At 45.4% G+C, this 26,363-nt stretch overlaps 1 protein-coding gene across 7 annotated transcripts in view; it reads right to left on the bottom strand.

Annotated features, from left to right (window-relative positions):
- Positions 1–26,363, bottom strand: part of PKHD1 (PKHD1 ciliary IPT domain containing fibrocystin/polyductin) — a 482,558-nt gene that overhangs the window by 427,545 nt on the left and 28,650 nt on the right. For all 7 annotated transcript variants that reach the window (XR_010748128.1, XM_066359212.1, XM_066359215.1 and 4 more), the window contains exons 12-25: positions 23,427–23,528; positions 22,392–22,487; positions 19,463–19,604; positions 16,055–16,169; positions 14,791–15,069; positions 13,272–13,361; positions 13,093–13,183; positions 11,175–11,317; positions 9,561–9,691; positions 8,594–8,769; positions 5,692–5,830; positions 3,653–3,777; positions 1,042–1,226; positions 13–135 (exon numbers count right to left, since the gene is read on the bottom strand). Coding sequence is in view for 6 of the 7 variants with exons in the window: in XM_066359212.1 (XP_066215309.1) it covers positions 13–135; positions 1,042–1,226; positions 3,653–3,777; positions 5,692–5,830; positions 8,594–8,769; positions 9,561–9,691; positions 11,175–11,317; positions 13,093–13,183; positions 13,272–13,361; positions 14,791–15,069; positions 16,055–16,169; positions 19,463–19,604; positions 22,392–22,487; positions 23,427–23,528 (1,937 nt within the window). In the remaining variant the exon portion in view is untranslated. The remainder of the gene's footprint in view (positions 1–12; positions 136–1,041; positions 1,227–3,652; positions 3,778–5,691; positions 5,831–8,593; positions 8,770–9,560; positions 9,692–11,174; positions 11,318–13,092; positions 13,184–13,271; positions 13,362–14,790; positions 15,070–16,054; positions 16,170–19,462; positions 19,605–22,391; positions 22,488–23,426; positions 23,529–26,363) is intronic.

Below are 26,363 nucleotides of genomic sequence, written 5' to 3'. Positions count from 1 at the left end.
ACCCACTCTCACCTGAGTGTGCTGGTTGGCAGTACCCAACATGTCTCCAAATATGGGTGCCAGGAAAACTCCACCATCATATACCACACGAGTGGTTGCAGCAGGGTTCACTCCAGTTAGATTTTCATCAGAGACCTATGACGATTTCATTTCTGGTGAATTCTGTCCTGGAATAGCAGTCTAATCTTGATTAGCATAGATGGTAATGGGTCTTTTCACATTCTGGTTAAGATAATCAGATAGCTAGAATGTGAAAATGGAGTGGTGGGGATGGAAAACTAGAAATCTGACAAAAGTATTGGCTAATGAAAGCCCCAGTAGATTAGAGCAATATTTATTTGCAAGTAGTGTTGCTTAAAAGGGTATAAAAAATTAATTGGTTTTCTAAGTCTTCAGATACTTTGTGTTTCTATGTGCTTTTCTATTTTATATGTTTGCAATCCAAAGTATTAAAATAAAACATAAGGAAAAAGGGCTATGAGATGAGTCCTGTCCTTCCTCCATCTCCACTCAAGTACTTTGTTTGAAAACCAGATGAGCCACAATACCATAAAACAGGGATCAAATTCCATCTTAGATTTCATTTTATAATAACCAAATGCTAGATGATTATTAGATTATTTTTAAAACTTCAAATATGCAAAAGCATCTGGTTTTGTCATTACCCAAAGACAGCAAATCCTTTTCTAGACTTCCTTCTGCTGTGCCATCTGCCTCCCTGGGAATCTTAGTCAATCACCTCTGCTTAAATTGTCCAATAACACATGTAGAATCAATTTATGGTGGACACTGACCAACAGCTTCTCAACTTACACTGAGTCAGGAAAGGAGACGCTGAGTTCAAATTGCTTTATCGGAGATATGACATACAAAATACATTTCGAAAATTTCCAGAAAGATCATTGAACCACCTTATTTGAATATTCCAACCATATTAATCCTTCATGACAGTTTTCATTCATATCATTCTGACATGTTTCTTCTTTACAATATTGTTCCAGGGCACAAAATCCATACCACCTAAACGGACACCATACATACCCTGATGAAATTGGGCAAATCCCCAACCTGGGTGGACCAGGCAAGGGTCCATACATGTTCGTAGCAAGACTTCAGGCCCTCCATCACAGTGAAGTCACTGACATTGAGGTACTTGGATGTAAAGTCGTCAGCATTGTTCCGTAAGAGCTCCTGAAGGTGACCAGCTGAAATGTGTACAGGGACACCTGTGGGGAAAGGTTTTGATACAGAAAATACCAGACACTAATTACTCCACCTCACAGGGTCTCATCATGAAGATAACAGAGCGTAAATGTCGAGACACCTAATCCATATGCAGAAGACCCTCACACTCAAAATGTAACTTTAGGAGGACCCCAGCCCCATTAAACCATTTCCTCCTAAGGCGGAGAGAAGTCGATGCCCCCTTTTTATATTGTGACACCTTTCATCAGTGTCACATCTCATAGCAAGCAGAGAGCCCAGTCACAGCAGACAAATCTAGGGGACATGTCAACTCAAAGTATAAACTGCAGACACCCTGGTAATACCTGAAAGTCTAATTAAATGTTGGGTTTTCCCTGGAAAAAATTTAGCTGGCTCTGTGAAGAGAGAAAAGTTGGCCACCTTTCACAGGGCGTGGAGGGAGGCACACAGCAGCTGACACCCGTAAAAACATAGCCGACCCAGCTGAGGAATGTTGCCATTTACCTTCGGTTTCTCTATTAGAATTTCCTTGAAGCCCAACCACCAGCTTCCCCACTCCACACCCCCACAGAGAAATAACACTGTACTTAAGCCAACTGTTTCATGCTTTACCAAAAGTTTCCATTTCATTAGCTACTCCCAACAGCCCTGTGAGGTGGGTCATTTGAGTACCCTAATGCCTCCTTTACACATGAACAAAAGGAAACCCAAAGAGATTCAGAAACTTTCCAACCAAGTGAGACAGGTTTCGATTAAAAATCCAGGTTGCCTTCTACAGACACAAGAGACTTCCACCTAAACCCCCACACTGCCTTGAAGTGTTAATAAAATACGACTCTAGTTCTAGGATGCGAACAACATTCTCATCTTTAAAAAACAACAACAACAACAACAACAAAACCATTGTTCTAAAATAAATAATACATTTTAAAAATAAAATTAAAAAGGAAAGGGTTGCTTCTTCATTTACATAACTGGAGGTCCATTACCATTTCAAAAGGCCAGGTTAAGGCTGGCTTCCCCCTGCTCTGCAGGCAATGGTGAGAGGAGCATCCTCAGGCAGGAGGAGGTGGTGGCCGCCCTGTGTCTCTACACTGAGGCTGCAGCTGTCTCAGTGTGATAAGGGAAACAGCAAGTGATGGACTTCCCAGAGGCAGGACACTGTTGGCGTTCATTCACGCCCTTATCACACTCCAATAACAGTAGACTCCAATAGCCTAGGGACCTTCAACTCTCCCTAAGTTACCCTATTAGAGCAGAAACGCCACTCCATCCCTCCTACTCAAGAAGGTTCTTTGCAAGCCCAGCATCTTTCCGCCTGGGAGGGAGGGAGGCTTTGAAGCAATCGCCAATGTTTATACAGCCACTCTTGCGTTCTCCTGAGCCTCCTTTCCGATTCCCCCTTGTTGATAACCAACTAAATAACGCACCGTAATCATTTCTAATCCTTATCTTTTGTGAACTGTGTATGTTATTGAAGACTTAGAAACTATTCATATCTGGAAAGTTCTTTCTGCCTTTGTTATAACCACGATGATCCTCAACAGCATGTGTTGTCACCGTGGAAGAACCACAGCCACCGTGGGTCTTGGCCCCGGAAACTCGAGAGAGGAGGATTGACCTGAGAATCAAAGACCAGAGTCCATACCTGGACCCTGTCATCAACTACTTGTTGGCTCTTTGGGCACACAGCAGTGGAGTCGGCTGAAGAGTGGCCCTCAAAAAGATATGCCAATGTTCTAGTCCTCAGAACCTAGGAATGTTACCTGTCAGGCTAAAGAGTTAATATTACCTTATAAAGAGCAACTTAACCACCATAAGATGTGGTTAAGTTAAGGATTTTGAAAAGAGTTTATGTGGGATTATTAGGATGGGCCTTGAATGCAATCATAGGTATCCTTGTGAAAGAGGCAGAGGGGCTTCTGAGGCAGAAGAAGAGACAATGTGACGATGGAGGCAGGGGTTGGGGTGATGTGGCCATAGCCCAGGGATGGCGGCTGCCTCCAGATGCTGGAAGAGGCAGGAATGGATTCTCCCCATGAGCCTTCAGAAAAAGCACAGCCCCGCTGACGGCCGTCTCTTACACGTGATCTTAGCCAAAAAGCCAGGAAACAAAACAACCTGATTTTGGACTTCCAGCCTCCAGCCGGTGAGAGAACAAATTTCTGTTATTTTAAGCCACCAAGTTTGTGGTCTTTGTTATGACAGCCCCAGGAAGCTAATCTACTTAGTTTCCACATCTAAGGTTGCGATTACAGTAACGATGATATGTAATTGTTACTGTCCAGATATTTAATTTCAATGAGGTCATTTTCAGACACTAAAAAAAAAAAATACCTTTAAGTCTGTCACCCTGCCTGACAATCTCACGGGTGTTGGTTGCCTAGGAACACCCCTGGAAATGTCAATGAGAAATGTTGTATCCCCCCCTTAGCGGCCCCTTTACCAGGAATCACAGTATTAGGAAGTTGGATGCGAAAGTGTCCTCCTAAAGGTGGACTTGCTCTCTGTAGTCTCTGCGTTGTCACCTGGACCATTCCGGATTCTTCTACTCTTTCAGTGGGCACAGAGCTGTGACACATCAAACACTGAACATTAGCCACAGTAATCTTCCAGAAGGCAGCTCCAGACAGAACATAGCTCCACAAAGAACAGCTAGTCTCCCACCATTCCAGACGTGGGCACCAGCTCCCAACTATCAGGTGCCCCTCTCCCGTCCCAGCAGCAAAACTGTGATGTCACCCGGCCCCAGAGTGAAGACCAATGCGGCCGGCCTCCACGGCTTTGGCCCTGAGCACAGAGTGGACAGAGAACTTGGTATCCTCAACCCCATTTGCAGAGCCGAATGCAAAGTGTCAGATACTTCCCCATTCCCCAAATCTCCAGCAGAAACACGGGCCAGGCCAGCAGCCAAGTTCTTGCCTAACACCCCTGGACAAACACACTGACTATCTAATTCTGATTTTAATACAATAAATGGTCCAAATAAACTGTGACACACCATGAGATGGAATACCATTCACCCATTCAAAACTATATTTTAGAGGAATGTTGAATGAAAGGGGGCCAATTTCAATGTATGCCATTAGGTGAAAAGGGCATGTTACAAATACAGTATGTTATTTTTGATCCCAATAAAAGGTTTAAAATTAAATCCACACATGTATATATGTAAACAAAACCTTCTTGGGGGCGGGGGGTAAGGTGGTGAGAATATAGGTCCGATAAGTTAATAAATCTCTGAGTAAACAGATTGAGTGATTTTTATCTTCTTCTAAGTGTTTGGCTATATTTCCCAAATTTTCCACAATGAGCATATCTATCTCATGTCTGTCAGCAGCATTAAGTACTACCTGTTGATGTGCACACATACAACCAGACAGAAGCAGGCAGAGTGATACTGTCTGTGTTGGGACAGGAATCTAAGAGAAGCCAGTCTGTAGGCTGTCCTGTCTCTTCCAGGCTGGAGACTTCTGGAAGGAGCTAAGGGACTCGAGGAATCATCAGGAAAGAAGGTTGTGAGGCCTACTCTAAGTGTGAACCTATTCAAAATAACCTAAAGTAGCCTCTGTCATTTCAGAGTTAACAACTTCACCATTTGGAGCCCAGGCCTGCAGGCTGGCCCACACGGTGGCTGCCCCCTCCCTACCACAGAAGCTCTCTTTCATTCTGTTGATAAATTTCACTTCTTTCCTGCCCCGAGAACCACGTCAAGGAAAGTGGAGCACAAAGTCAAGCTTTCTGCACCGGCCACTGTCTGAAGCATGATGTACGTGTGAGCACTAATTTTGGAACTTACTAGAAATAGATGGGAGGGGGAGTTGGGGAAAAAAGAAATTTTAAAGGCAGAGCATCTCAATTCTTCCCATCCTACTTCACTTCTAGTGAAAAATGGAAGAAAAAAAAAAACCCACAACGAATTAGAGCATACAGGTGTTCCAGGAGTTTAGAGGAGTCTGATCCTGTTACTGCTTTGTAAACTAGCTACCAAGCGGGACTACTTAAAGGAGAAGCCGTGTTTATGGGGCTCTAGTGCCATCTGGTGGTCAGTTCTCAGAAATCGCTGTTTTTGTTCCTGATCTTTCATTTAGCCTCAATGAATTCCTGGGAGATGACTACACGAGGAATGGAAGGAAAGGCACGAACAGAAACTGGTGGTAATGTGAGCCCCTAAACAGCATAAACATACAACTGCTTTTAAACAAATCCACTTACCAGTAAAATCAGCACTGCCTGGAAACTCATAAAGAATGCGAATTCTCAGACCCTGCCCGAAACCCACTGAATTAAAGATGTTATGGTTAGGGCTCAGTGATTGGTTTTAACAAGACTTCCAGGTGTGTCTAATAGTGCATTCTTAAGAGTGAGAAGCATTGCTTTAAGCATCAAAACAGGTGGTTTTTCCTAATAAAAGTCCCGCTTTTGTGTCCTTCAGGGCCAACTAGCAATCCTAACGAGGGACAGGTGAGCAGAGTCAGCTCCTACCTTGCAGAGATGAGCGGAAGTTCCCAGCCACACCCCGCCAACCAGGAGGTTACACTGTAGACTGGGGGGGATCCCACCACAGAGAGCGATTCCACCAGGTGGCCGCCAGGGCGAGCTGTTCCCGAACCAGCCTGAGAAACTAGAGACCAAGGATCGAATTATCACCAAGTGACTCAGGACGGAAGAGCAGCTGTGAGGAAAGTCCCAGCTGAGGATGCTGAGTTACTTAGATCTCAGCACGCTCTCAAAGCTGAGGTTCCTACCATCTGCTGGATGCAGAGCAAAGTTAGAGGAGGCAGGCGTTTAGTACCAATAAAAATAAATAAATAAACAAACAAACAACTGCAAGGTCATGATATAAGGAGACAAAGTCTAATTTCACAGCAAAATTCAATAACCCCTAACCCAGATGATCATCACTCCCTAGGCCGTAGGAGGACCCCTTACACAGATCATCTATTACAGTGGGAATGGCTACCCTGTTCTCCTTTCTTTTCCAAGGCCCCTTGCATCTCCAGAAAGGTACAGTTGATCCTCCTCAGAATAGCGAACACACAAGGCACATACTGGCGGCGCTCACAGCTCATCCACAGTGTAGAGGCAGGCCACGTGCAGACAAAGTGCAAGCGTTAAGGTGGACCACTGTTGAGATCCTGATTTCCCACTTCTGTTAGATTACCATCTGGCTAACCAACCTAACCTCTCTAAGGCCATTGCTCATTTGTAAAACGGGAATCTGTGTGGCAGCGAGAGTTTTGTGGGATGGCAGATTGTAATGACCAGCACAGTGTAATTTCATATCCTCTCCCCTCCCACTAGGCACTGTGGAGAAGACAGCTTCTTCCCCACGACAGCACACTGAGACGGTAAGCAGTTTACAAGGCAGCATCTTTGCAGAACCAATGCTCAGTGCAACACCGGGCACAGAGCAGGTGCTCCGTAGATGTTGATTCGCTGAGCTGTACACGGAGTCACCGAAGCTTTGGCTTTGGTATCAATCACCTCTAGGTTCTAATCCCCTCCATGTCCCAGCTCTGGGATTTGGGACAAGATACTCAACCCCTTGTAGCTTTAGTTTCCTCATCTGCAGGATGGGGATAATAGGACCATCTCACGGGGCTCTAAGAAGTAAGTGAGAAATAAATGGCAGCTACCACTAGATGAAAACAATTTCCGCAGGGGACATTTAGGTGGGAGAATATAATCAAGTGTTATTTTGATCAGATACACATCACACAATTAACTATGAATATCGAGTCCAGTTGTGTGGAGTTTATGTTTGCCACTAAATAGTCCTCAAAGCAAAGTCGTTGCCGGCAGGGGAACTAGTCAAAGCAGGAAATGTGGTTTCACCGGGAGCCGCTGCAATGTTCTCTCCTGTCTCTGTCCTCCCCGCTCTGCCTCCCTCCTCCCCTCACCCCTACAGGGTCCCAGATCCTGGAGCACTTGGTGGCAGGGACGTGGGGGCAGTGAGAGAGGGCCCTGGACCTTGTGCTTTGAGGGTTTGGAGGTGTAAGGTGACAGTTAAGGGAGAAAAGGAAAAAAAGGGCAAAGGCACCCAGTACATTCTAGTCCTGAGTTGCCCAATCAGTGAGTTCAAGTGTATGAACGAGTGAGGCCCTCAGTTGTCCGGGAATCTGGGCAGCACCTGGAGGTCACTGAAGGCCCCAGCCCGGTGTCTGAGACACCATTTGAATATTATCTTCTGTACGCTGGAACATAAACAGAGTTTAAAATAAGCAGTGCCTCAATTTGACCCAGATGCCCGCAAAACACTTAAACCCCTGAAACAGAGAGGAGACAGAATTTTGATTAATTCAGCGATGATGTCATTTCAGGGCTAAAAGGGGGTCCTCTCGCTCCCCACGCCCAAACACCCCTGCCCTCAGCGCTGCGATGTTATAGGAGAGGACTGAAAACATTTTGTAAATCAAAATGTAAATGACTGATTTCTTTTTTTTTTCTCCTGGGAGAGAGAAAAGAGCTACTTAAGGGGAAACACTGAGCCCCAAAGTCACAGGGATTTGTTGGAAAAGGGAAAGTAAACAAAACGTGGAAGCCTGGAAGCCCCAGTAGCCTGCGGCACCATCTGCCTCACCTGGGGGCTTCCCTTCCCCGGGTGTGGCCAGTCTCAGAAGGACCCTGACGAGCACTTTGTCCTAAGACCAGTGGATCACTGTGTGAGGTCAAGTGACTTGGTGGAGAAAGAGGCCAGGCCGGGGGGTATAGCTCAGTGGCAGAGCATTTGACTGCAGAGGCCAGGCCTGAGCTCTAAATGACAAGTGGGAGGACTCCGACAGACAGAAGGACGCCGCTAGTCTCCTGAGGATATGTTCACCCTCTCACTCTCGGTCAGTCTGTTGTCAATCAGACCATTAGCCCATTTACTTGGCCAAACATTGCCGTGTTCTTCCAGCCCTTTGTGTGATAGATATTAACTGATGGAGAGATAGAGAAATCCTGCCCGCCTAACAGTAATAATAATGTTAATAGTAATAATAATTTCTGATGTTTACTGAGCACTTACTATGGTCAGGACCTATGATGAATTATATTTTTTACATTATATCTCAGTTAATTTTTGCAGGGACCTCAGTACGCCCATTTTATGGGTGAAAAAAACCAATGTTCTTCAGCCAGGAAGTAGTAAAATCGGGGCAAGAACACAAGTACCAGAAGCAAGAACAGGTAATTCAGTGAATAGGAAAGAAGAGGAACAAACTAGAGAAACACAGGAGCCAAGCGCACACAATACCAACCCCATCTCTGTAGGACTGAGGCAGGTGAGGCGGGGAGTGTCACCCGTTACCTCTTCATTAAGAGAACAGCAGCCCCTGGCAGAAAAGTTTAAAGTTGGCATAGGACGGGCAGGTCCACGGAGGAGAGAGGAGTCGATGATCACCTGTTAGACTGGTGTCTGCAATGAGAATTTCATCCACATAGAACACGCCCGCCTCCTGAGCCGAAGGAAAGAGGTGAAGCTGACGAGCCCGCGTTCGGGACTTTGCCAGGTGCGTCTGGAACCGCGCGGAGCGAGGCACACAGGTCTTCCAGAGGTTCATGCAAGTGAAGTTCCAGCTGAAAATCAAGCTCACCGTGAACACTGGCCTGTCCCTGTGCATCTGCCGTCCTCCTCCAGGAGAGCCCTAGTTCTCGAAAGTGGGGGCCTGAGCACTACGTGGCCAGGAGAGAGGCCCCGTGAACCCCGGCATCCCGACAGTCCGGGGTGCCAGGGGTACAAAGATCCAAGCCAGGCTCAGCTCAGCTGGTGATAGCACATCAGTGAACCGCATTTGAAGGCGATCATTCATTCATGACACTCGATTTCAACACCTTTTTTCAAATTACAATATACAGTCACTGTGTGTCTTAAGCAGATCATGTTAGTCTCTAACGACAAGGAAGATTAATACTCCTGGATATTACCAGACGATTTAGGCTTAAAATCACTTACAAAACCCATAAGAGACATCCAGAAAGAGCAATGAATCCAGGGATCAAGACGCTTGATTTCTATCCCGGGGTCTTGTTCACTTGCTAAATGAATTTCAGTGAATCACAGATTCTCTGAGACCCCATTTTTCTCATCTGAATGTCAAGGAAAGTTCTCTAACACCTCTTCCAAATAGTAGGTTCTATGACTTTATCCCTATGAGAAATGTCAGATTTCTTCTAGGAAGTATTATTATATTTCTAATAACTAACTGCTCTTAGGTCAAACTTCTCTGGGCTGCATTTTTTTCTCCTCTCTGTTGAACCCCGAGTTAGTTAATATCTGAGGTTTAAATATAAGGTAGGCCACCTTCTGCAAGAGAGCTAGCCATCCCAGTTGGCAGAATTCCCACCATCCCTCCCCGTAGATTATCTACCTTTCAGGACTGGTCCTCATGAGATTCCAGTCACAGGTGATGTTCTTCTTACTGAGGTTTTGAAGGTCGATTGTGAAGGACAGAGTCACCTTCAGGATTCTATTCAGGTGGCCTTTGTATGCAATGCACAGCTATGGACACCAAATAAGGGCTTCAGCTCTATTTGTGCAGGAAGCAGCCACTGAAGCAATGTGTAGCGAGGAAAGCCCACCTCCCAGGACCCGGCCGCAAGCTGCGAGGGGGTCAGCCCAGTCCCCGTCCTGCTGGACCTTACCAATCTGGCCGGAGGGACAAGTCATCTCCAGTAAACTGTTATTTGTCCAAAAGAGAGTTATTGAACGCCTCACACATTGTTTGACAATGTCGATTTTAGTGTCTCAATTAGAAGAAACCCTGTCCGGTCACAGGTACCTGTGCAACCCCCCCCCCCCGCCAAGTGTTCCTGGTTTCTAGCTCTGAGTTAAGTAAAATTGTCTGGCTCATAAAGTCTTTAGAACAGATTTTTTTTTTTTACTTCAGCACTGCTGACATTCTGGATTGTATAATCGTTACCTGCGAGGGGGCTATTCTGTGCGTTGTGGATGTTTAGCAACATCCCTGGAACCGAGCCAGTGGATGCCAGCAGCACTAACCTGGTTGTGACAACCGAAAATGTTTCCATAAATTGCCAGCTAAGAGGCAAACGTATGCCGACTGGGAGCCTCTGCTGTACAGGAAAGGCGGGGAGACGGGGTGCCCTGGCCTGAACCACTTAGTGCTGGCTTCCGCTGCCACTGGGTGCTGTACAGGAAAGGCGGGGAGACGGGGTGCCCCGGCCTGAACCACTTAGTGCTGGCTTCCGCTGCCACTGGGCTATGATAGAACTGAGAACACAGCCCTGAGCGCAGCCGCCCGGGAAGGCTCACTCGGTTCCCGCGGGGCAATGAGATCATGACATTGACACAAAGGGTGTTGGGATTAAAGAAACGTGTCAATCAACCCATCAGTAATAACAGTAACTATAATACATTGCAATATCTAGCCTTCGTGGAGGGCTAACCACTGCACAGACAAGTTACTGGATGAGCTCACTACATCGGCACCAAAATACTCAGAGGCAGACAACCTTATTACTCACTTCTCAGACTGATAAACTAAAGTCAGACACTGAGGGCACACAGGGTATAGAATCTGAATTCAAAGCCAGATAGTCTGACTGTAGAGCCTGCACTCACAGCTAGAGAGCAAAGAAAATACAGGGTAAGGGAAGAGTAGGGTTATAGTTGTTCATGTAGAAAATAATACAATAATAAATATTAATGCAAGAATAAAGTCTGTATTGCATACTCACAGCTGCAAAACTACTTCTGATACCCCTGTCTAGAGCATATAAAAAGTTCCATAAGTCTCACAGCCAATTCAAAGGCATTTCTACATAACAAGTAGCAGTGGAGGACTGGAGGTGTCTGTTTAGCCCTGAGACAGCACTGGGAAACCTAGAACCTCAGCCCTAAGCGCTGTGGGCACATCACAGTCACCACTCATTGGTGCTTCTGTTTCTTCAGCTCAAGACCTGAGAGTAACGCCAACCCCTCCCTTCCCACCTCGCCTGGAAGCATGCACGCTGCTACTTACATGTGTGTCCTGATCCAGCCAGGAGCCCTCCTGGGCAGCCGGGGGTGTTAGGACAAGGTGTCGAGGCTGACGGAGGCTGAACCTCCCACAGAAGGGCTCTGTCCCGCTGGTGAGGTCCCCATCAAAGCTAGAACCTTCTGGGCCTGAATGCAGTTCAAATAAAATTAAAAGACAGAGAAGATGTTAAATAGACAGAGTTTCCTAACATGTGTCCAGAGAATAAGTTATGGGTTCACCGTGATATTGGCCCCCCAGTCCTTGGGTAAGCTGGGCAGGGCTAACGGTATCTGGCAGCTCCCAGGTTGGAGGCTCCAGCTATGGAAAATCCATTCCGTCTACCCTGGAACATTAAAAATATACAGGGGTTTCCCATCAGCGTGCTTTCACTCTCCACAGTTTGTTACCAGCACTCAACAGTGGTCCAACAATAATAAATGGAAAATTCCAGATATAAACAACTAATAAGTTTTTTTGTTTTTTTTTTCTGAAACTGGAAACGGGGAGCTACAGTCAGACAGACTCCCGCATGTGCCCGACAGGGATCCACCTGGCACGCCCACCAGGGGGCGACGTTCTGCCCACCAGGGGGCGTCGCTCTGCTGCGACCAGAGCCACTCTAGCGCCTGAGGCAGAGGCCAAGGAGCCATCCCCAGTGCCCGGGCCATCTTTGCTCCAATGGAGCCTTGGCTGCGGGAGGGGAAGAGAGAGACAGAGAGGAAGGGGGGGGGGTGGAGAAGCAAATGGGTGCTTCTCCTATGTGCCCTGGCCGGGAATTGAACCCGGGTCCCCCGCACGCCAGGCCGACGCTCTACCGCTGAGCCAACCGGCCAGGGCACAACTAATAAGTTTTAAATTGCATGCTACTCTGAGTAGCATGATGAAATCTCACGCTGTCCCCCCCAGAGGGGGCTCATTTCTTTGTCCAGTGTCACCGCAGTGTAGACGTGCCCCTCCTGGTAGTCACTTAGTAGCCATCTGGGTTATCAGGTCCTCAGTAACCTTTATCGTACTTTAAAATGACCCCAAAGCACAGGAGTAGTGATGCTGGCGGTTCAGATATGCCAAAGAGAAGCTGTAAAGTGCTTGTTAAATATCAATATGGTCAATAGTAGCCTAACATCATGTCATAGTGTGTACATTACTCACCTCACTTCATCTCATCTCATAGGCATTTTATAATATCGCATCATCACATAAGAATAAGGGTGAGTCAGTATAAGATACTTTGAGAAAGAAACCATATCACATTTTTATTCTAGTGTGTCATTATAATCATTCTATTTTATTCTGTTATGGTTGTTAATCTTTTTCTTGCTTAATTTATAAATTATACTTTATCATATAGAAAAAAAATGGTATATGCCAGGTTTCAGGCATTGAGTGGGGATTTTGGATAAGGGGGAACTACTGTATTACCATTTTCTGTGGGTACCATGACACATAAAACTGTTGAGAAGCAAAAAGACAAGGAGTATCGACTGTAACTTAGTTCACCTTAGTCATTTAAAAATATACCCTCTCATTGTTATAATTTGCTGAGATTACTGGTTTATGTAGTAATTTCTTTATTCCAGATGCAATTTAAATTAGATAAGATCTGTACTGTTTTGCCACTTCCCACCTATATCTCCGGCCCTTTTCCCACGGTGTGGCTGGAGATACCGTCCCTCAGTCCCCAGCAGGCTTGGTTTCTAACCTGGTGGCTCAGGAGGGTGTGACACCAAGCAGCTCCCTCCCCAGCCGGCAGCCCCTCCTCTGGCTGCGCAGTGTCAAAATCCAGTTTCTGTGTTTCCATTTGACTCTGTTAGTAGCTTAGAGGGGAAAGGGAGATTGTTCCCATTTTACATAAGAGAGAGAGAGACAGAGAGGAGACAATGATAAAGACAAGGGTCAGAATTTGTTAAACCAGGGACAGCACCTTGTTCAAATCCAAGTCGGAGTAGGATATTAGCCGAAAGCGGTTCCAGCAGGCATTTGACTGCAAGTAACTCTTCAATGGCTGTTTGAATCTGTTGAAAAACTACCAGGAGGTCATACCATGGGCATAAAGACAATCCCAAGTTCCCCTACCTCCCATCATTTAGAGGAGGTTCCCACCTGATGGGCTGTGGCATTTGCAGGGATTGGCTGGCTAGAGACATTGTCCCACGTAAGGAAGAAGTTTCCTCTTCCAGACACAGTTAGCCTCTGAAAAGTCAAGAGTAACAGGATTCAGTGATGTGTGTTAAGTAAGCCAAAGAGATAATCTAAGAACAGACTTCGCTGGCTTGCTATTTTCTTTTTATAATCATTTCTATTTCTTTTTAACTCTCATCTAGAAATATTTGGAGAACACAGTGTTATCACCTGAAAAAAGGAAAAAAAGAAAACACTTGTCTTGCAATAATGTATATGTCTGTCTCCATATTTATCTATGCAACCTCCCCTCTTTCTTCTTTTATTATTATTTTTATATGACAGAGAAAGAGAGAGAGACAGAGAGAGGGCCAGATAGGGCCAGATAGGAAGGGAGAGAGACGAGAAGCACCAATTCTTTGTTGAAGTTCCTTAGTCTCCTTAGTTGTTCATTGATTGCTTTCTCATATGTGCCTTAACCAGGGGGCAACAGCAGAGCGAGTGACCCCTTGCTCAAGCCAGTGACCTTGGGTTCAAGCCAGCAACCTTGGGGTCATGTCTATGATCCCAGCTCAAGCTGGTGAGCCTGCACTCAAGCTGGTGACCTCAGAGTTTCAAACCAGGGTCCTCAGTATCCCAGTTCAACACTCTATTCACTGTGCCTCTGCCTGGTCAGGTGGAACACCCCCCTTTCTTCAGAGTGTGAGATTTAAATGTTGCCACTGATTGGCCCGCTTTCAGCTCTTCTCACTGAGCAACCTCTCCCAGGGTAGCCTGGCAGAGAAGCCGCCACATGGCACGTCCCTCTCAGAGGCTTATTCAATCTCTGCTCTGCTTCCAATACATTCCCTGTCACGCACCTTACACTCTTACTATGGGTAGAACCCATCATCTTATATCACTTCTTATTTCTTTTTCCTGTGGCTGTTTGTGCACATATTTTTCCATTAGACTATGAGCTTGAAAGGCAGAGCCCATACTGACTCATCTTTGTACTTCAAAAAACAAACAACCACAAAAATGCACCAAAATTGTTTAACACAAATATGGGGCACAACTGTGAGACCTGAATGCCTTGAACTTTATAAAGCAGACTTAGTATACACAGCATGTATGGAAATAGGAACTGACTCAGTCATAAGGCTATGAAATCTGGTGTATGCACAAGCTTTAGCATGCACAAGTGGGTGTGGACATTTGGAGGACCTTGTCTCTTCTCCAGGGAGCAAGCTTCCAAAAGAATATTTACCTGGACCTTAAATTCCTGAAACTAAGTCCATGAATAAGGTCATCTCAATAACAAGACTCTGCCCTTTTTTTTTGAACATCCATGTATAGCCTTATGGGATAGATACCCTATTTCTTTGGCAGCAGAGTTACAATTACAACTCAACTCTTCTGGATCCCAGCTAGTGATCCTTCCACTAGGCAACACTACATCCATTTAGGAATTCAGCCCCTGAACCTAACTAAGCCCATGGGACGGGGAACAGAGGCAGACCTGGATCTCTGGGAGTCTCTGAGCGCGGACTCGGATCTGATGCTTCTCTCGAAGGTAAGTGCTGACCACATCAGGATTCAGCCAGGTGTTGTGGATCTGAACGCCAATTCTCATCCCCGTGCTGGGGGCATTCCCATGATGCTCCGCCTCCAGGTAGTACGTGGCTCCACCCAACAGCTCCAGCTTGGGGGTCTTCTGTTGCCAGGTCCCTTCATCCCCTTTCTGCTCCCAGGAGTCAAACCAGTCAGCCATTCTCCCCCTGATGGAGGCCACCATCTCCTGCGCCCCAGCAAACATGCCACAATCAACACTGTGAAGTTGCTGAGCATTTCTTTCTCAAACAGCGAGTGTCTGGACAGCTATTAACTGGGATTTGAGGATGGGTGTGCCTTTTCCAACAAGTTAACCCAATCACACTGGAGCCTGTGGGTGTTTATGCTTCCCCACCCCTTCTTCTCTCTCTCTTTCTCAATTGAACAGCCACATGTAGGCAGGAACAGCCAACCTGCATCTTTAGGGCTACAGGATGCTGCAGATAACCTCATAGGAAGCCCTTCGAGAAATTCGAGAAATCAAGAATGACTTGATTACATCAAAATCCATGTTTCTCTAGCCAACTAGCAAAATAATTGAATAGAAGCATACTAATAATTTGGAAAAAAAGATATTTTGGTTTTTTGTCAGTAGCACTAATGAATTTGGCTGTTTGTTCAAGTCACCTTTTCTTATCCTTCAAAACTGATTGGTAAATTCCTACAGAACACTGGTCATATCCCCACCTAATATTAATGGACAAGGCACAAGTATTGAAGCCAGAGAAATCCGAGTTTGAATCCTAAATACATCTCTTATTGTCCAAGCAGCCTTGGATTGGCCATACAATCCTTCTAAATCCCAATTTTCTTACCTGGAAAATAGGGATAACTCCACATAGCTCACAAAAACGCTAGAGACTCAGTATATAAAAAATGTTTCATCGTGCCTGGCTTACAGCAAGTGCTCAATAAACAGTAGTTGCCAACACATTCAACCAAATTCTTTATCAACAATTAAAAGCATATCAATTATATATCAACTTAAAAAAACTTTTTTAGTAAACCCCTCCGCCCACCAAAAAGAATATATATTAAACTTCCTTGTTGCTTAATGGAATATTACAACTATTAGTAGAACTTGAGAGTTTTAGTTTTGATTCTTTTTTTTTTTTTTTTAATGATTGAAGGACTGGGGATAAAGAAAAGAAAAGGAAGAAGACGGGGAATACCTTGGCCCTGGGATCCTCTGAATGACTGAAGTGCAGAGAAGCCTGGCTATCCGCCCGGATCCAGAAAGTGTAATTATTTGTCTCTGGGGCCACAAAGAACCCACTGAGCCGAGCTCTGCAAAGCGGAGGAACACAGCATCAAAGGAGAGCACCCAAGCCCTGAGTCACTGATCCTGCACCCAAGCCCTGAGTCACTGACCCTGCGAATGGCTGCCCTTGTTCTTCGTTTGTCTTTATGGGAATGAGGAAGAAACACTTGACTCTTGTACCACATGAGCGGCCAGAGTACTCTGGAAACAGCTGGGGCGCCCATCTAGTCTCCATATCTCAACCCATCTCTTCACACCAGCCACCGCGCCCCCTGCAGTCATGTCCTCCTTGGGAAAGGGGTAGCTCCAGCATAGGGCTCTCTGGAGGCTTAGCTGAGAACCTACTTCACACAGCCAGTGAAGGGACTGATCCACGGCAGGAACTCAATCAACAGTAAATATTATTCTCATCATTAGAAATAAGGGGAGATCACTGATCAGAAGTGCTCTGACTTGATCTAGAACCCTTGTTCCTTGTCTCCTTATCTCACACATTCATACATCACAAACTATATTAGATCACCCTTCTGACTGATGTCAGACATTAGCCACATCGCATTCAGTCTGTGTGTAGTTGTCACTGTATGTGGATAATCATGTATTAGCTAGTATGCTTCCTGCCAAATAATCTCACTTGACTTCTAGACCATACTGTGCAGTTCTTTAGGAAGAGTAAAGTGACAAACCCGACATGGCCCCAAATGACATCAAGAGAAACGTCTCTTTCCTCTCCCGCATGCAGACATTAATTTCATAGAAACAGGTGCTTATTTAGTGAGGTTTTACAATGCTAGTGTGTCCTCTTTAAGACACCACATTCCCATGGGGAAAATGGACAGGTGCCATATTGTGGCCTACGTAGACTTGGGGAGAAATCACAAGCCTTGAAGTCAGAAAACTTCAGAGCTTGGTTTTGCTACTTGATAATTGTACGGTATTTAAAAACACCATGTTAGCTATTAGCAACTATGGTTCTTTATCTGAAAACTAGCTCTACTAATATTTCCTCAGTTGTTGTATCACATGAGGGAATTTATTTTAGAAGGCCTGGGTCATAGTAATAACACAATATGTATCAACTGAACTGAGTAAGAAGATCAGGAGATACACGTAGATACCGTGAGAGATTTCGGTGCACGCTGTCTTGTCCTGCTCTGTGGCTGTACACGTGCATGACAAAGGTGCTCACTCCTCAAGGATAATGGCCTTGTTCTAACCCTCACAAGACTGAACACAATGTTGTATTTAACATAGGTGGCCAGTAAATTGTTTTTAATTGTTTGGGGTTTACTAATTAAATTATATTTCACATACACACACACACACACACACACACACACACACACACACACACACACACACAGAATTTGCTCTGAACTTACCAGATACCTTGACACCTGCAGAAAAGCCCTTTTTTTTTATTATAAAGATACATGGTCCACATGTTAGCAATTTCAAATTAAAATACATAACCTTTAAAGAAGATTGCAGGCAATGTTGCACGGTCATATTTTTTAAATGTTTAATATAAGTTCTAGTATTAGATACAGATATGGCTAAGAAAATTATTAAACTACTCTAACAAATATCAAGAATATTTGCTGAAATAGTTTTGAAAATAATTATTTTAAAGGTACATCAATATAATTAATTTATCAACTAATGATGATCAATTAATAAATATTCCAATATTCTGTTTAAAATATTTGAACTTTTTTTAAAAAAATAAGAGAGAGAGAAAGAGGGACAAGTAGATACAGACAGACAGGAAGGGAGAGAGATAAGAAGCATCGACTCATAGTTGTGGCACCTTAGTTGTTCATTGATTGCTTTCTCCTATGTGCCTTAACCAGGGGGCTCTAGCCAAGTCAATGACCCCTTTCTCAATCCAGAGACCTTGGGCTTCAAGCTAGCAACCTTTGGGCTCAAGCCAGCAACCATGGGATCATGTTTATGATTCCACATTCAAGCCAGCGACCCCACGTTCAAGCTGGTGAGCCTGCATTCAAGCCAGTGACCTTGGGATTCCAAACCTGGGTCCTCAGTGTCCCAGGCCAACTCTCTATCCACTGCATCACTGCCTTGTCAGGCTAAAATATTTGAATTTTCAAGAAATGGATGACAGAAACAGGAGTTACTCTTTGGTTTATGGCTCCTCAAAATGTCAGTTAAAAAAACATACCCTACAAGTTGTACCATATATTCGAAATGCTCTTTTGTCTTTTGAGTTGGTTTGTCTCTCTCCTTAATACCCTTCACACACTGAATAGCTAAAAGCTAATCTTCACCTTTGAACGTTATTGATCCCTCAAAAACTATGATAAAACTGCATTATTAGATGTCATAAAAGATGACAATTGCCACTTTAAAGTCATATATTGGTAGGTAAGTAGTTAGTAAGGCTTCTGGGACAAAGAAACTCTACTCTGTTCATTGAGTTCCTTCCCTGCTTGCTTTGTTCTATGTCTGAAATTCCTGAACAGGGAACAAAGTCTTTCATTCCACAATTGAATTAAAATTTAATATGGCCAAATTCTTGGAGCAGCTTACAAAATGACTGGAATTCACACTCACGGGTCATGACCAACTTCTTTCAAAAGAGTAAAGGATCACACAGTACAGGATCTATGCCTCTATATATACGCTGAGAATACATTTAGGAAACAGTGTGTCTAAGCAATTCTCAACTTTTTATACTTTTAAGCCCACTTAAAATAACTAGAAATTTTGGGCAATATCCTTGAAGGAATTAAAAGGACTTAGAACAATATAATCACAGTGCAGTCACTGCTACTGAAAACAACGTCTCACAGAACCTACAATAGCTTCCCCTGCTCTACACCAGCCATTGCGTTGACTTTTGACACTGGGTGGCTGTCCCAACAGAACTGTTTGCTACTCAGCCTTTGCTCCTCATCTGACCAAGGGGTAAATCCTTGCATCTTTCTTTGGCATCATTCAGATGTGAGTTCAGCTCCTAACCACGTACCTGCCACAAGTTTTACCCTGCTCCCTTTAAAATCTCTTAGCCTACTCAGCCCAATATTTCAACTAATAGTCATTCCAAAGCAGACAGTAAACTAAGTTGTATAAAACGTGAAATCTTTTGATTCAAATTTTAGCATGCACCTATAAAGGGCCTGTGGTACACTAGCATGAATAATACTGGTGGAGAACACACCAGTCAAACTCTGTTGTTGTGAATTTGGTAGACGTTATATTACCTTGGAAACCTTATTGCTTACTGATCTGTCTCCTAGCCTCACTTAGGCCACTAAAGATGCGTTTGATACGGACTCCCACTTTTCTTACAGTGTACCTGAAAGGTTGCCCTTCCTTTGACCAAAATCCAAATGGAGAACTGGCATTAGGGACAATCTGCCACCTGTACCCAGGGGTGGCTTCAGTCAGGTCCAAGCCCTCAGCAGCGTCTCCGACTTCAAAAAGAAGCCCACGGTTGCCTGTAAGACACATATACTTCATAAACACCAGACAGCATTCCCCCCTAGGTTGAGTAACTGCTTTACTTCAGATAATGGGATAAGGGTGACCCACGTGCTAACCAGAAAGGTGTCAACTGAGACCCAGATGAAAAAGCCATGTCAGAGCCTCTACAGAGAGTACAAATGTTCTGGAAAGCAGAAAATACTGCTTGGTGTAGGAATTAGCCTCCTGCAAAGAGAGGCTGGAATAGGAATGGAAAGGGAAATGGTTTCAGAGGACCAGGGAAGGGTAGGAGGCCCTTCTTAATGGGAGTGTCTGGAGAAGGAAACCAAGACCCAGAGAAAATGTAATCGAGCAAATACTGTGGTTGAGTAAAGGAAACGATGTGATCGTGTGCTTGGGACTTAGTGGTGAGGAGTGGACTTCAGTGTCTTTTAAGGTTTAGTTAGCCTGGAAGGTCTAGTCTCTAAAACCCTTTCATTCCCCAAGAAAATGGGTAACCCTTCCACTTTCACACATCAGGGCCTCAGTTTGTGGACTTGCACATAGAACAAATTATACGACATGCAGCTACTGTGTGGCATTCTCAACGACGTTATACTTGTTGATTTGTGTTTTCTATTATGCAAACCCTGAGATCAAGGGCACGCATGCAATCAGTATTGGAAAAAAAAATTTGGATTGAGGGTAAAAGCTGTGAAATCATATATTCTTGCATTCAGATTCCAGTTCTACCTTTTACCAAATGTGTAGCTTCCAGCAAATTGTTTAATGCCTTTATTTTCTCATGCATGGGATCAAAAATAAATAGAGATAATACAGAAAAGACCAAGGGACTTGATATATATGTGAATCATATCATAATAAAGCTGGAAGGAAAGTGAGTCAATTTGACAATTCTGTAAAAAAAGAAGAAGAAAAGACTAAGGGAGCTTGAACTGCATACACAAAGAACATAAAATATACTAAGTATTCAATAAAGGACAACTAGGGTAATTATTATTTTAAACTACTACTATTACTCGTCATTAGTCTGTAAAGGGGGGAAATAGGTAAGGAATAAGCAGAAAAATAAGAGCATATTTTAATACATTCCTTGAGGTTTCTCAGCCTCAGCACTAGAGACGTTCTGGACCGGATAACTGTGATGAAGGCTGTCCTGGACACTGAAGGACATTTAGTGGTACCTGGGACTCCAGCCACTAGAGGCCAGTAGTACCACCACCACCTTCCCAGCTGCAACTGTCACATGTTGCCAATGCCCCCTGGAAACCACTGAGAACCTCTGCTTTACATAATATGGACGAGATCGGGCAAGTTCAGGCTGGTACGGCCGTAGACTTTACATAATAATTTGCTCTACTACCAGAAATTTTCAAGCATCTTCACAAAGGACATTGTTAACTTTCAGGAACCTGCATTCAGGAAATTATCCTACCACTACCCAAGTAGCTAAAGCAGGACCCCCACCCCCCACCCCAAGCAGGGGACAGTCCTCCATTTCCTGACTCAATATACACACTGTCTCTAACACTTGCTTCAGTAGATCCCTTGGATGGGAGCTGTCCCTGAGGAAAAAAACGGCAGGTCTGGGACCTGGGGAATTCCCAAGCCAAAGCTTTGTGTGCATTGTCACACCTGAATGGCCTCTCTTTAGAAAGGTTTCTCCACCCTGCTGGGTTACTGTCCCTCTAAGTCAGGGGTCTCAAACTCAACTCAGCATGTGGGCCGCAGAGCAAGATCACAGCCGTTCGGTGGGCCGCACTAGGTCTACAAAAGGCAACTATTACGCAACACTTTTCTCACTGCAGTTGAAAACAAAAAAAAATCAGTACAACAAGCACAATCGTACATGCAGTTTACTCAGTGTCACAAAACGACCAGAAACTGTAGTTCGCATCACAACTGCTGTTAACTAAGCTAATATCTAGCTAGGATGCTAGAGAAATGAAAAATACAAGTAGGCCCCTAGGCTTACTTAATTTTATCCAAAATATTTTGAACTTCATGGATTAGTCTGCGGGCCGCACAAAATTGTTCGGCGGGCCGCGAGTTTGAGACCCCTGCTCTAAGTGCTGAGCTTCTGGAGCTGAGTTCATTGCCCCTAGTTTGATCATAGAGTCAGCCCCCCAGGGGACAGGGGACAGGTAAGAAACACAGCTGTGCGGCCTGTGGTTCCAAGCTAATACATAACAGGCCAGCTGCCTTTACCGCTACCTGCACTGAGCCTCTGGTTCTAATGCTTACCAGAAAGGGGCCCCGGTGGGGTATTTTAAACAAGCAGCTAAGCAGTAGAAGCTTTACACGGAGAAAGAGAGGTGGAACCTCGCCTTCTCCATTTCCGCCCACTTCAGCCACAAACTGGTGGCACTGTCACAATACATCCCTACTTTTCAGAGGAGCAGACAGACGCCTCAGGGAAAGGAGAAACAATACTTGAATGCGCCGCATTGTGCCCCACGCTCTGGCCTTGTCTGATGCTGTCGTTATGAGCATGCCTGGATGCTCCCGATAACAGTGCCTTGGCTGCAGTTATGTTTCCTGGACCCAGGCCTCCACCGACCCCCTTGACCACCTGGCTGGCCAGAACGAGGAGGGCAGTCAGTGTCCCGGAGCGTCTGAACAAAGCCAAGAGTCCCACCCCCGAAACGGAAGCCTTGGGTCCTGGTATCATGGACCCAGAGCTCACTGAGCAAACCAATCAAAAGCTGGGACAGAATGCGAACACCTCCATTCGTCTTTCCAAGCCCATCATGGTTAGAATGTAACCAGAGGTCACTGAACAACCCCAGCGACTCCCTTACCCGCCTGAGGAGCGGTCAGCCTTGCTCCAGCCGCGGGAGCCCGGGTGCTACACTCAATCTTCCGGGGAGACACGTGTCTAACATCACATGGGATGCCTGAGGAGAATTTTTAAAATTAGACAGATATTTACAATTAGATAGAATTTTTAAAATTAGAAAATTAAATAGATTTTTTTAAATTAGATAGATATGTTTGATATTGGAAAGGAAAGGAAAATGTAGTCCCTCGGGCTATAGATACAGGTATAGCCATCGGTATGTAGGTTTGATGACCAGGCGACAGAACCACCCTGAAGTAGACAGGCTCCTATTCTAAGGCAAAGGGCTGACTGTATGTAAATAGTGCAGCAAAGGCGCCACCCGACTGGGCCAGGCGGGAGAGGGAGGGCCCGGAGCAGCAGAGCAGAGGGCAGCTCAGAGTCAGGGACAAAGCCAGGCGATGCGATGCGATGCGTGCAACGCCATCACCGAGGACGGGCTGGGCCTCAGCTGAGCCTGGGAGGGTAGTGTAACCATGGGAGCCGAGGACATTTTCCTGCATCCCTGAGGTCACCAACTAGAGAGCATCCCGCCCGGCAGGATGCTTCTATATAGATAGGTCCCGCGAAAGGATTTGCACTGGGGTCTCCAGATCGGCAGGGAAATTCCTCCCCCTCCATAACGAGAGGCCTAAGGGGGGGAAGAGGGAGGGGCTTGCCTCTTAGCTGAAGCAAACCTTTGTGAAGAGGCGGTTGTACTTTTCCCTCTCTTTACTCCCAGGATGGGGACCCCCGAGGGAACGGCCCATGAATTATGTGTCTGCAGGACATCCTATTCCTGTTAGATGTTCGCAGAGCTGCAGGACCACAGTCCCACCTGGTCTAAACCGAACACAGATAAAATACCCGAGAGTGGGGTGGGGTGTTGGGGGGGGGGTGCCTCCGAAGAGACAAAGATAGCTTCCCCCAACCTCCGCACCCCCACGCTGTAAGAGATACATACGCTCCTACAGCCTTTAAAACAGTGACCTATTTTCAGCTGTTTCAACTTAGTTACCTGCGATGGTAACCTGAGCAGGAGTGTCAAAGTAGTCTCCTGTAATTGTGATGTCTGTTCTTCCCCCAAGGCTGCCCGTCTCTGGGAACACAGACAGTACTTCTGCAAGTGGAAAAAGGAAGGTGAGCTTCTGAATATAGACCAGGATGTGACCCAGATAATAATATAATAATAGAAACTATCAATAATTTATGTCTTTCCTTAACTTTCTAAGACTAAGCCATAGTTGAAATTTTTTTCTAGTAATAATCATTTTTAAATGTGTGTAATAAAAAAAGGACTCACATATAACAATATGGGTAATAGCATATATTATACGGGATCAATATTTGAAAGGAAAGAATAATGCAGACACTCGAGCTGTCAGCAAAAATACCTATATACCTAATGCTTTCCTAGGGAATCTGTCATCTGACTGCAAGGACTCTATTTACAAGTCACAGAACAGGAGGTTATACTCAGTGGTGGGATTCAGCTGGTTCACACCGGTCCAGCACTGATACATAATTTTTTGTTGAGTTTGACGAACCAGTTGTTAAAATGACACTTGTAATCACGGTTCTCTCTAAGGTGGGCGCCTGGGCAGCCGCCCAATGTGGAAATCACAAATTTACATTCCTTACTCTTTTTTAATGTTCATCTGCACAACAGTGTATTCTAAGCTCCTGTGGAAATGTCTATTCCATCCATAGGTGAAAAACATTGCAAGTGAGGATGCCAATCAAGAATCAATATGGAGGCCCTGGCCAGTTGGCTCAGCGGTAGAGCGTCGGCCTGACGTGTGGGGGACCCGGGTTCGATTCCCGGCCAGGCACATAGGAGAAGCGCCCATTTGCTTCTCCACCCCCACCCCCCTCCTTCCTCTCTGTCTCTCTCTTCCCCTCCCGCAGCCAAGGCTCCATTGGAGCAAAGATGGCCCGGGCGCTGGGGATGGCTCCTTGGCCTCTGACCCAGGCGCTAGAGTGGCTCTGGTCTCGGCAGAGCGATGCCCTGGAGGGGCAGAGCATCGCCCCCTGGTGGGCAGAGCGTCGCCCCTGGTGGGCGTGCCGGGTGGATCCTGGTCCGGCGCATGCGGGAGTCTGTCTATCCCCGTTTCCAGCTTCAAAGGAAAAAAAAAAAAAGAAGAATCAATATGGAAATAGCTTAAATAACAGTTTTATTGTTTTTTGTCAGGTATTAGTTAATATTTTTTCCTTAATATTTTAAAACTCTTATAATCTAGTTTTGTGTACCTCTTTTATTGTTCTTATTTAAGTATTAAATGTATGAAATAGTAAACTACCTTTCGGTATATCTTTTTTTATACTTAAAATGGTCATTAAGGCAGAGAATCGGTTGTTGAAGTATTTGAATCCCACCCCTCGTTATACTTTATGGAGGAATCAACTTTGCACGCATCGGGCAAAGCCTCAGCTCGTCCACTTGAGTCTGCAGTGTGCTCTGAGCCAAAGAAGGGGTCACACTGTCCTGGGAACACCTGCTCTCCTCCACGCCCACTTCGTTCACGCGCCTCCTGACTGCTTCACAGCCCTGCAGGAGTATGTCACATATCCCGAAGGGTTTCACTTTTCCTGACCCCTTCCTCTTCCACGATCAAACTTTGACAGTTCTAAATGTCATTTCCTCAAGGGGAAGGAGGAGCTATGATCTATGATAAATTGAAGGGCCGCAGAGCTAATTATGAATGGTTACCACTTTCAAACGTGAATTTTATCAGGGCATTTCCTGGGCAGCGCTTTTGTCATTGACACAAAGCAGAGGAGGCATATGGGGGGCAACGATGGATCCCTCCATTCAAATATCAATATTCACCACATAATAATAACTCCTTTCTTTTTACCAATTATTTTATCATTCTTTTTCAACATTCACAGAGCACCTACTGTGTGGTGCGGCACAAGGGATGGAAAGATGAATTCAAAACAGTTCCCATCCTCAAGGGAAGCGGAAGGATGAGGAAGGGCACGTGCCAGAACATATCATTATCATACCGCGGCTCCGTGAAATCAGAGCGAGGAGATGAACGGGCCTAGGAGAGGTTTACGTGAGGGCGGTAGATACGGTAGAGTAGAAAGAAATTTCTAAAAATGATATCTGAGCTGAATGTTAACAGATCCATTCGAACTGGCCAAGGGAAGGGGAAATAATGGGGAAGGGCGTTTCCAGGGTGTGTGTGGACAGAGGGGGCGCACAGTGCATTCGAGTGTCCCTGGCGAGTGTCCCTGGCGCAGGAGAGAAGGTGGAGCTGCGAAGCAGACACGGGGGGCGGCGTCAGAGCGCGGGCGTTCCCCGCAGGGGGTGGGGAGCCTCTGGTGAGCCGGGGAGAGGCATCAGGTGTGTGAATGGCGGTGGCTCTGCTGCGCAGGGACAAATGGCAGGTTGGGGCCCCTTAGAAACTTCTGCAGCATTCAGGCAAGACATGATGAAGTCCTGAGTCAAAGCAAGGGTCATACAGGCAGAGTGGATACATCATATTTAAGAAATATATGGGAGGTAAAACTGGTGGAGATGGATGATCACACTGATGTGGAGATAACCCCTAGATTATGCTCATCTGCTCCTTCCAACAACTTTTAGAGTCAGAAGGACAAATAACATTTTGTCCACTCCATAGATCGTTGTTTGGGGTTCAGAAAGGCTGATACTTAACCAACCTCAACTCAGCTTGGGCCCTTGGCATTGGCCACATTCTCTCTCCCCAAAGCCTCCTCTGCTAGGAAGATGTTCTGGCCTGAGACTCCACATCCCAAGAAGACACTGGTGCTGGAAATATGTATGAAATAGCTGTATGATCAGAGGTACCGTCAGCCTGTCTGACAGTCAGGGTTCGATATTGATGGGCAGGCTCACGGTGGAGTTTGGGGGGGGTGGGAGGCGAGCGTTCCTCCCATAGTATGTTGATATGTGCACAAGGCTTGGAAGTAGGTCTGCCCTTTC

The sequence above is a fragment of the Saccopteryx leptura genome, chromosome 1 (assembly GCF_036850995.1).
Source record: "Saccopteryx leptura isolate mSacLep1 chromosome 1, mSacLep1_pri_phased_curated, whole genome shotgun sequence".
NCBI lineage: Eukaryota > Metazoa > Chordata > Mammalia > Chiroptera > Emballonuridae > Saccopteryx > Saccopteryx leptura.
This window is presented reverse-complemented; position numbering and strand designations above follow the sequence as displayed.